General features: G+C 40.4%; 1 protein-coding gene across 1 annotated transcript in view; it reads left to right on the forward strand.

The window, feature by feature from the left end:
* The window catches only part of MMRN1 (multimerin 1), a 45,704-nt gene that overhangs the window by 31,173 nt on the left and 2,555 nt on the right, over positions 1-11,976 (forward strand). Inside the window, exon 6 of the mRNA XM_009634845.1 lies at positions 3,489-5,468. Coding sequence (XP_009633140.1) covers positions 3,489-5,468 — 1,980 coding nt within the window. The remainder of the gene's footprint in view (positions 1-3,488; positions 5,469-11,976) is intronic.

The raw sequence follows: 11,976 nt of genomic DNA on the forward strand, positions 1-11,976 counted from the left end.
GTTGGCTTGTATATGTAATGTCAAAGGGCAACTGCAGTTTCTGTCCAGGGAATATCAGTCAGTCATATTCCAAGTGGGCAAAGAGCATCCTAAAGTAGCAGGAGCTGGAAGGAGTTTCCATGCTGTCCTCTAACTTGGTATAAGTGTGCAGTATAGGCACATCAGACTTGCTAAAAATTAGTCTTAGAAGCTCACTTGAAGCAAAACACAGCTTTCCCCACTGCCATCCTGAAGCAACGTGCTTTCAAAGCACAGTTAAGTCTGGAATTTCTTCATGCTATTCAGACTTAGTCCTTCTTCCCCTGCTTTTCCATTTTTCTCCCATGGCACCCAGGTCCTTTGCTCATATCCATTAATGACCTTTTTTCTTATCACAGAAATGCTAATGGCTGCCCAGCTTTGTATCCGTGTTTGTTAGGAGTGAGGTCTGTTTCTGTGAAAAAACAATTCATTTCAGTTTACAAAGTCTTTATTTCTTGGTTTCATCTGTAAACAGATTTTGGTCCCGCAAATTTGTCATCTATTGATACAGGGCAACACTCACTGGACTAACTGATATAGTCCTCTAATTTGATTAGTGAAACCTGTTGTGCATTTTTTAATTTGTTTTCAGTACTCAGGAGACCATTCCTACTTCTTACTTAGAGAAAATAATTTGGTGTTCTCCCTTTAATTTAATAAACTCTTCTTACTACTTGCTATTCTTTCTTCCTCCTTTCACTTCATATCAAGCTTCTTTATAGACTCCTTTCCTCTTCATTATTAAAGCATACACTCCTCTAAAAACGAACTTGAGAATAGAGTGCTAATCGCTTCCAAGTCAGAAATGTCATTTACAGCTGGATATACATAACCTTAACTCAGTCTCTTGTGTGCATACATTTATTTTGCGTATTATTCTTCAAATAATTGAAACTGCAAAGAGAGTATATGTTGACACAAAGTAATTACACACTTTGGATTTCAGCCAGGGAGTTAAAATTAAAATTTATAACCTCATAAAAATTGCAAGACATCTTTAGTGTTCACAGGTAGTTTGGACCTTTCTATTTCAAAATGAGCAACAGAGAAATTGAGTTACATCCGTGAATGTACTCATGCGTATTCTCAGATCAAGCTTAAGAATATACCCAGTTGTCACCTCCAACACAAGTTTGGGTCGGGTCTTTCTGTGGAGAAGCATGCTCCCGCAGCCCCTGCTGAATTTTGGGATAGCACTTCCTTACCAGGTACCTAGTTGTCCTAGCCAGCAACTAAGGGAGAGAAACTCACAGCTGTCTTTTATCAGGTTCCACCCCCTTGATTACAAGAACACCTGGAAATCAGAGCTGAACTCCATACACAACACCCATGATCCACCTAAATAGAGTAGGAATGGGAGAAAGCGAGGCTGGAAGTTTCTTGCTGTCACAGAAAGAAAAGGCTGGTATAGGTAATGTGGAAGACGTCTTGCAACAGGATGGTTTGTTATCAGGATTTGTTGCTGAGATAAAGCAATTTAATTAATTCCTCACAGAAGGTGAGGAGTAACCTTGTTTCTTTGACAGCCATTAAACTTTTCTTCGCAGCTCATTGTGTCTCTTAAAGCACAGAACATTTTTCAGCATCATAAAGTAACCTGACCAAATCATCAGTTACAATGGTTTCTCTACATGTCAGTTATTTTACTCTGCATTCATATCTTGGTTCTTCTCCACTGCCAGGACACCCTCATTCTTGGGTGCCTTATGTTACTGTTTTCCCTTCACTGAAGTTCACTGACAAAGCTGTGTGTGTAAGTGTGCATGTTCATGTGCACATTCATGTGTATACATCTGTCTGGTCATTTACTTGCTGTTCAGGTGGTAAAAAGTAAAATAGTAGAGGCAGTCTCAGTATTATCACTTTGTTGTTTTTTATACTTCGTGTAAAATTTGCTGTATCATCTGTGACCACAGTCGACGGTAACTGAGTTTATTGCTTAGGAAACCATGCTCTTGTTTCTGAAGTGGCTTTTTTCTAGGCTAGCAAACTTGTTGCACCTGCCTATTATTTCCTGCCTTGAAAAAAACCACTAGGTGAACAAGTGACAGTTTTCTCCCCTAGGCATCAGAGGTGTTTACTGTCCATTTTACTAGACATAATGAAGACTGAGACTCATTTATAGTTAATAAAAAGGAAATATTATCAACTATTTTATCTCTGATTCCGGCTGGAAGCACACACACAACTCAGATGAATCCTGAATGGAAAAAGCATTGTGCATCTCTCTAGCTTGCTGAACAAAACCATTTTTAATTGGAATCCTTTTGCACCCCAGAGCCCGATATTGCACTGGGTTTCATGGGTCTGATTTCCTGCCATTTTGCTGCTCTTGCTGAGAATGTACTTTCAAATAAGGTTTCAGAACATGCCTTGCTGTTTTAGAGATGAAGCGACAAAATCCAGGCTATAGAAGTAATTGAGAGGAGAATAGAGGAAGGCAACAGAAGAATTTCTACTTTTATCAATACAGTTTTAATTAGAGAACTGATGGTCATCAAGGCATTGCAGAGGTTGAAGGATTTAACCATTCTATCACAAGCTGGCTGCAAGTGTTCATAGGGTTTAGAAAAAAAGTGCAAAGAATGCTTCACTGCTTTAGCTGGACAGAGGGGTTACCTTTGGAGAATAAATTAAAAAAATCCTTCTAATCTCACACCAGAGCTGAACTACTAGTCTAATTAATTCAGCTATGTTATGCAGCACTCTTGATGAACACTATATTATGACTGTCCTAACCGATCTAAGGCTATATGGGAGATATATTTTGATGTTACTCACAGGAGCAGAATTCCTACACATTCACCTCTGCCTAGTGCTTTTCAGGATCAGTATTCCTAGGAGCTATTTAAAGAGCTGTAGTATGCAAGACTAACTGAAGGTTTGTGCCTTTAAACTGCCTGCCTTTTGCAGCAGTGGTCACATTACCTAACTTCAGATATTCAATAAGGCTACAATTTTTATTTTGTTTCTTTTCCACTATTGTGTGTTGTGTGATCACTTACCACATACAATACAACAGCAAGGTAATAATCTCTGCTTTCACCACTTCTTGACCATAATGCTGATAAAGCAGGTGTTTTTTCCTTGCTTTCCCAGTAGAGAAAGAACACATCATTTTCTTATGAGCCACAAAAGCACACAGACATCCTCATTTCAGTGTTCAGAAACAGCTTAGCTAAGAGATCAAAGTTGATACCACATATGCAGAGTCTTGAGTCTTCCCTTTCAAAATAATAGCAAAACTCCCATTGGTTTCAGTAGAAACAGGGATTAGTCTTCAAACACTATCAGTCGTCCTCTACATTCCTCAGCTTTAAATTTTGCTCTATGGGTGGGTAAATTGAGGTGGGGTTGTGTGTATTTCACTTCTGAACAGCACTGTGCTTGCTCAAATTGTGGAAAAAACTTGAATGTTGCTGTCACAATTGGTTTGATTGTTTCCATATTTCTCCTTTTCCCCAAAGGTCTCAAATCCAGAAGTATTAATGAATTAGTCAAAGACATTGTCAGAGAACAGTTTAAAGTATTTCAAGGTGAAATGCAAGAGAGCACGGCTCAGATTTTCAAGACTGTGTCTAGTTTGTCAAATGATCTTGAAAATACGAAAGATTTAGTCAAGCATCTGAATGAAACCCAACAAAAATTTGCTCAAGAGAAAGACAGTGGACCAACAAATCTTGACATTCTGGAGCTAAAGAGTCATATGGTGCAGATGAAAGAGGAAATGACTCTCACTTGTCACAAGCCTATGAAAGCTTTACAGGAAAAGCAGAAATCCTTGGAAGATAACTTGGAGCATCAACAGTCAAGAAGTGTAATTTATTATGAATCTTTAAATAGGACTCTTACTGAAATCAAAGATGCTCATGAACAACTGTTATCAGCTGAACAGTCTTCAAGCCAAAACCTCCCTTCAGCAGAAAAAGCCACAGAGTACAATGTTACAGAGTACATGTTCACACTGCGTGAGAAAGTGAACAAACAAGGCATGATGCTGCTGCAAATCTATGATGACTTAAGAGTCCAGGATAGCAAGATCAGCAATCTCAGTGTTGCACTGGAAATTCAGAGAGACTCTGTTCTGGGAGTCTGTGATGACATGTTGTCAGAGAGCAGAAGGGATTTCCAAACACAGCTGGCAGCAACCCAAGAGAATGTGCTTGTCCTAAACAAAAGTTTCTCTGACCTAGTCCTTCCATTGGACAATAAGATGGACAAAATGAATGAGCAAATTAATGATTTGTGCTATGATATGGAGATCCTGCAACCCTTGATTGAACAAGGGGTACCTTTTAGTCTGACTTCAGAGTATGAACAGCAAATCCAAGCTGAAGCAATAAATGAGAAGCTTGAGAACCTCACGACTGTTATTAACAGAATGAGTTTTGCAATTAAGGAGCTTTCCAAAACTCAGGAAGGACTTAAAAATGAATCTCAGGCTTATCAGGAACTGTTTGAGACTCGTGTTAATGAATGCTCCATGGAAATAGAAGATGGATTAAACAAGACCATGATAGTAATAAACAACGCTATTGATTCTATCCAAGATAACTATGTACAGAAAGATATGCTACATGCTCTAAGAAATGAGACTGAAGTCTGCTGTGGCAGAGCCGAGAAACTGGACGGACTCCTGGCTTTCATTCCCCAGTTCCAACAGTTGAATGAATCCCTCTGGACGCTGCTTATTGGCAAGAAGTATGAATTCACTTCACAAGTAGCTCCATCCCTGTCTGATCTTCCCTACGAGGAGTCTGACAAAATTATCCTCCACAATTTCAGAAGATTTTTCTATATTTTAAATGAAACATCGTCAAAAGTGGACAACCAAAAGCAAGATATCAGCCGCCTGGAGGAAAAACTCTTTGACTCTGTGGAGGAGTCAAAGGACCACGAGGTTCGCCTTCTGAGTGTGGAGTCAAAAATTTCCAAGTTTTTGGCACAAAACTGTGTCTCGCTGAAAAAAACCAAAGCTGCCTTGACAGAGAAAGAACAAGTGGTCTCACTTCAGCTCCAGACACTGAGTTCCAGGATCAAGGCCCTGGAAGCCAAGTCAATCCGATTCTCAAATAGCATTCCACTTCTGAACAAGACTGCTCATGAGGCCTGGGGGCTGTGTCAGGATACCAACAGCAGCATCCAAAAAATGAACGCGAGTATACCTGTGCTAATTAAACTTGCTCAGCCAGATATTCCCCTGCTGCAGAGAGGCCTCAAAGAGCTCATTGAATCTGTGCTTGAAATAAAAGCAGGAGCTATCTTGACAAATTTAACGCAGCGTGTTGACATATCAGTGGCAAGTGCAATGAATAACATCACCAAACTTCAGAAACAGGTGAAACCAGTTATAAAGAAACCAGCTCCAGTGAAAAAAGGGGCAATGAACGTCACCATGAGCCTGGCAAGCCGAAGTCAGAGAAACACAGATAATGCTATAGATTCAGGTAATGTGTTTCACTCTGCTAAAAATTACGGTCTTTGTAATAAAGTCTTACATAACCATTGTTATGAACTGAGGTGGAAGAGCTTGACTGAGGGTGAATAAAAAGTCCAAAGAATGCTATAAGGAGTGTTTCAGAGGAACTTGAGGTTACTCTAGTCTCTTGCTTACAAGAGAATTTATTTTTCTTATGAGAAGACTCTGCACTAAGACATCTATAAGATCCATTTAATTTTCCTTAGTAAATTCACATCTGATTAGTTTATGATATATATGCATGCACACACACCCAGCTGAGAACCTGACCTTTCAAACGTAACTGACAATTTAGACAAATTCTAAACTACATGAGTTTTGTGCCTGCATCTCAATTAGCCATTTCAGTAAAAAAAAAAAATAAAACAAACCAAAAAAACCCGTGCAAGCTGGGATAGAAATCTGGGGTTGCATCAATACTTTTAGTGTTGGTGGATATGAAAAGTATCAAAAACCTGAAGCAAGCGTGTACACCAAATGACTGTAATGGGGCTTTTTCCACCTCCTTCAGTACTTCATTGAGATTATTAGTGCAGTTACAATTACACCAGTGTGTTCTTGCAGAATCAGGAGCCCTGCCAGTAAAGCAAGCTTGACTCAAGTCCATCTGGAGAACAGCTTGCGTAGGAACTGCCATTCTTAAAAAGGACATTTTGAGTGTGATTTGCTTCTGAACTTAAATTCAGATGTCATCATATGAAATGAATTCATATGGATAAATTCACAGAAATACAAACTCTGAGGTATGACTTTTGGAATCAGACTTGAATGAAAATCAATAGCACAATCTAATGTTTTATGGAACTATCATTTCTGGGAAAATACAGAAAATGAAGAGTGGCTAAGTGACTAGAAATCTTCAGAGGACTCTATTTCACGTTAAAATAAGTGAGACAGATTCCTAAATGACAGATAGGTGTCCAGATACTAAATCTTTGCTGTAAAGCATTCTTAAACTTATGAATATTTCTGAAATTATATTTCTTACTATTGTAAGCAGGTGTAGGGGTAATAAGAGCTACCACTCTTACTCATGTGCTAAGACCATGGGCAAATCTCCCTTTCCCTCTCCTTCTCCATGCCTCTTCCCTCCCTTTTCCCCCTTTATCCCTTCGTCTCCTCCTGTTCTAGGTACAGCACTTTTCAGTAATCAATCGAAAAGATCCTTTCTAAAGCCTCAATCCCATGAGTAGTTTGGCTTCTGCTGGAAGCCATCTCCACTGAAGGATTTCAGTCCTTGGTTATCTTTGCCGTTAGAGAGGGGACACAGCTATTCCAGCAGGCAGTCATACTTAAAAATGCACAGAGATTTGCCAGATTCTTACTAAAAAAATAATTTTATTATTCTGTTAATTAGAAGTGACAATCCTTTCTCAGTTATTTCTCTTTTCTGCCTGTTCTTGCCACTGCACAAGATGGAAATTCAAAACTCTTGTTCACAATTAAAGCTAAGGGAAAATGAGATGTGATGCCTTTGATCCTTTCCGAGTCTTCTACTTTGTTAGAAAATGTCACTGGTGCTACCTGCCTGGAGCACAGGAAGCCATCCCCTACTCTGTTTTTTACTCCACATTAATGAATTAACGTCTTTCCTACTTATTATTTATCTCATGCTGAATTTTAACAAATAGGTTGCCTGATAACATTGGATGTATGTTCGCTCTTTCAGAAAGTGCCGATCTTTGCAGATGTTGAAAAGCCCTGTTTTTAAGCAAGGTTTCTACATAGCAATGCTTATGCAGACTTTTCCATCAGTAATGAGCTTTTGCACTCAATGATATTTCATGCCTTACGAAGTCATACATTACATTTCTGTAAGTTAAAGGAGTAAGACCATTATCCTAATTGACCAGTATCCATCTTCTGCTTGGGTAGATTTTACTTCTCTAGGAAAGCTTTTTCTCTCTAAGTTCCAGGAAACCATCCAGAGATATGTGCCAGCTCTACTAAAGTTTCTAGAAGAAATCCTAAGGCATAATGGCCTAATTATAAAATGAATTTGATCTTAGATCATCTTTTTCAATTCAAAAAGGTTGGAGCAAAATTCTAGAAAGAGGTGAATGACAATTCTCATTGATGAAAACATTTTCAATATTTTATCCTACTCTAACAGGCTGGCATTTTAATTGGCTTTAATGTGTACAGGATTTGGCCCTGAGGTAATACTTTCCTCAGCAGTCATTTGAAATCAATGGGAAACAATGTGAGTGTGCATTATGTATGCAGGGACATACAGTTTTGGAGAATTCCCATGCTGTGGAATGAACAAAAGAAAAGGTTTATGTCAGCTAGAGGCTGCAATACATGTATGAGGGATGAAACATCTAACACTTTACCTGATACTAACTGTAATGGCAGCCTAGGGTGATTTAAAAAAAGCGATGGTCTGAAGACAGCTTCAAGTAGCTAACATAGGGGAGATGACAGCTTTTAAAGAAAAAATATAGAGTAAACTCTTCATTAGTCTTCGTTATGGATTATGTCTGGTCCTACCTTCCATTGCACAGTTCTACTGCAGAAATGCTTGATGCAGTGCGAGGGCAGCTTAGCTCAATTCCCATTTTCCTGTTGCCATTTAGTGCTGTGTCTGTTCTCTGGAGAACCTAGAGGCTGCCATGCTTTTCAAAGGTGAAGGCACTCTCTTGTTGCATGTCTTGCATTAGTTGTGGTTTTGCTTTATTCAGATTATGCCACCCTCCCACCAACATGAATAACTGAGAGTGCAACTGTGTTATTTATGTATTTAAAACAGTACATCCATGTGAGACATGTAACTTCTTTTCATTCTTGTTTTGGCAAGGTCTTATTTCTGATTCTGTTTTCACACAATTTCTGACTCCTAACGGAAATGCAAGTTTCCGCTGTTGCTTTGTCATTCAAGCCTGCAGTGAAATTAACCTATTTAAAGGTTTTGCATCTTGTGTTCTAATTGCAGAAATTTGATGGTTTTTGTGGCTCAGTTTGATCACATACACTTCAATTTTGTGTATTTGCTCTTTAGACTAACAGGAAGATTGAACGGGTTTGTTGTTTTTAATTTAGTGACCCTGAACTCATCACACTGGAAGTATTGGATATCTCTGCTTAATGGAGAAGCAGAATTGCCAGAGTCCAAGTAGCTCAGATCAGCCTCGACAATCTTGTCCCCACCCCAATCAGAGAGCACAGCTGAGGCACCTCTCCTCCTTTCTTTTTGCCCAAGAGCACTGTGGGTGAATCTTTGTGCATTTTTGCACCACAAACACCCTACACAGCACTTACTTAATACCTGAATTCCCTGCCAGGGCCCTGAGTGCACAGACGGCCTTAATTGCCCTGGGCATCCTGACCTAGCCCCCACACTGTACACCCTGCCCATGGCCCTGGGTTGCCTGTTTCAGCTCAAGCCAAAATCCCAGGCCTTTTCAGTCATGCTGGGCCGTGACTAACCCAGGTTGCCATGATCAGCCTGCCGTACTCTGCTTGTCACCCCCTCCAGGCGAGGCACCAGCCCTGCTGTCACCCTCAGCTCCTGGCTGCTGGTCCCAGTGGGGCTGCCTCTCTCCCTCTGCTCCCTGGCACTCCTTGCATCCAGGCTACTGGGGGTGCTCATCGCTTTTATCACTGTCAGACTGAGAGCGCTAAGCCAGTAATAGATGTAGACTGACAACCAGTCTGCCCCTGTGCAAGCAAGGGTGGTTTAGTAGATTCCCAGGCTCTTCCAGTCTCCCAGGGCTTCCTGAGAAGCAGTTACTGATAACTAAATACTGAGAACATGTTGGTAAGTTACTTCCTGTTCAGTCATTTCCAGACTGAACCACTGGGGTCACCTCTTTCCATAAGGAGACCATTAAATTGCTAAATATTTGATTTGCTTCTAAACAACATCCCAGTAGATACTGACAGAGCTTCATTATTTGTTCGAAGATTTGTTTGTACAGCATTGGCTGTCTATTTCCCAAAAGAGCTTCTGGCTCCTTGCCTCCTGAGGAGTAGCAAAACTCAGCATTAACGGCTATCCCCACTCCTACCATGTTGAGTGTAAACAGCAAATGCATTCAGTTTATTCTCTGCTTTTAATAGCTGCAATTTAAGCCTTGAATTTATTTTATAAAATCTCTCTCTTTAACTCATCTACACTACTAAGTTGTGAAAGATTAATTAAAAATAGGATATGTACTACAGTAGGAAATCCTTTCCTAACTGAACCTCTTGGCATCTTTACCCCAAGCAGAGAATATGGACATAATGTCTTTGGATGCCCTTCAGCGAGGAAAAAAAAAATTCTAGGCAGTGGGGCAGCCTCAGCCAGAAAGGACAGCAAAACCATACTATTGTAAGAAGACATGGAAGTTACACAGAGATTACCTGCTCAGCGGAGATCTAGGGCATTTGCCTCTTACTCTGAAAAGCCTAACTTAACTCAAACCTCTTCACAGTTTCTCTTAGTTCTAGCAAATGGAGCAGACTCCCCAACTGCTGTTAAACAAAGCTGTGCCTCAAGGGTTAATTTATTGTAGATAAAGCTATGTCTGAATTTGATTTAACTCCAAGGTCAAGTTCAGGCAAAACCATCCCTCAGCAGACTGTAAAAACAGTAGTCTCAATCTCATTATCGTTTCCTTTCTGTGATCTTTTTCCTGTTTCTTGGATTTACTTCTTGTTTATGATAAGCAGAGGCCAATTAGCAGAGAGGCTGCCTTGTTCTTAACAAAGCTTTTGTATTTTGGGAATATGATACAGTCAGCACAATCAGCTGTTTTCCTTCCTTTTCTGCTTTCCTTTCACACTTGGTAAATACATGGATGCTTGGTAAATACGAGCAAAATGTTGTGGATGCTTGGTAAATATGAGTGAAAAATAACTTCAATTAAGAGTGCAGAAAAACTATTATCTGAAAAGAAAAACATTTCCTCATGTCCCGTTGCCTGTGCTGTGACCCCAGTCATCACAGTCCTAAATTGCTTTATTTCAGTCATTATGGGATGGATGTTATTTTCTGTGAAAAGAATTACTGTTGTGTTTCTAAGTCCATATGCTCCATCAGTGCAGATTCAAGTGGCACTGTACAACGTGCTTCAGCATTCTGCTCACCGAACTAAAATTTCTCATGGAAATAGTTTGCCTTAATGCAGCAGTCCGTGAAAAGGCTGGATGGGAATCTGAAGATAACTGTGGGCATTACTGAAATATCTTTGTGAAGATCCAGTTCAACATTTCCCTGGCAATAAGTAGACCCTTTTATGAAAGGCTTTTTTAGTTCCCACCTACCAGTCTAGATTTACCATCACACGACTGTGTGGAGTTCTCTTTCCAGAGCTCTGCTGGTAGTTCCTGGCAAAGAAAAAGTTCATTTCCTAAACCATCTGACTCTTATTTGCCCAAAGCAAGAGAAAGGAAAAATTTATGGCTTGGGAACGCTTTGCATTCAGAATTTTTCATAGCAATATTTAATTTTTAATGTGGCCTGAATGTTCTTCCCCCCAAACTACTATGACCACACATTATAAAATTATACTCAGAAGTTACTGTCTCAAGACCTCAGCAGCACTAGACTGACAGATTTCTCTGTAACAGCTGGGCATGATCTGGCCAGCTCATACACAGTCAGGAAGAGAGGCAAGGACATCCTCAGTGAGGGTGCTCTGCAAAACCACCTGGTTTGGTATAATTTGTATTGCTTGCAATACAAAACTTTTGCAACAATCTTGGTAGATGTCCTAGAATTGAGTTATTTATGAGCAAGGACGAGTACTGGAAGTGGTTTGGATGGCATTTAGGATATTTCACCACCAGTAGCCAGACTCTGCTGCAATGGTTGTGACACATCTGGGTGAGTAATGTCATAGACACGACTCTCCAGTCTGTACACTAGCAGTACAAAATCTGTGTTTTGGTACGCCTGAGGATAAGCTGGCTCTGTCCAAAAACAGCGGCCCCCTGTGCCTGCACTAGTGAGACCAAACTGAAGTACAGTTTTGCCTGAACCAGCAGGAAAGTAACTACTTTGTTTGTCTCACCAAAAGACGGAAATAAAATTGGATATGCCAGTATTGTCTCTTCCATGTTTTGCTGCTTGTTTCTGAAGAGCTCCTGCAGTATGGTCAGCTCCAAGTGTCTCAGCACATTCCTGTTCCTAGTAAAGATTAATTACCTACCCAACATATTTCTTTAATCACATGATTGCAGATTGCCTGATTTTTACTTGTGTCTTGATTTGCTGTAGTGTCAGAGGGCTACCGTACAAGAAGGGAAGAAGGAGGCTGCGCCAGCTGTGTGGGGCTCAGCACAAAAAGTCCACTGCCACTGTAACCATCTGGAAGAGGGAAGTGAGCAGCTGGTGCTGGGTGGACTGCAGGTCTCTGTGTCAGGCTGTGGCAAGGAGGGGTGGATTCTCAGCCCCCCCATCTCCCCATGGGAATGCTTATCCTCCAGATTGAAGCTGTTCTGAGGACCACTTGTAGGGCCACCCTGCCTTAGATTGTTATGGGAAGACT

The sequence above is a fragment of the Egretta garzetta genome, unplaced genomic scaffold, assembly GCF_000687185.1.
Source record: "Egretta garzetta isolate BGI_Z169 unplaced genomic scaffold, ASM68718v1 scaffold32, whole genome shotgun sequence".
Taxonomy (NCBI): Eukaryota; Metazoa; Chordata; class Aves; order Pelecaniformes; family Ardeidae; genus Egretta; species Egretta garzetta.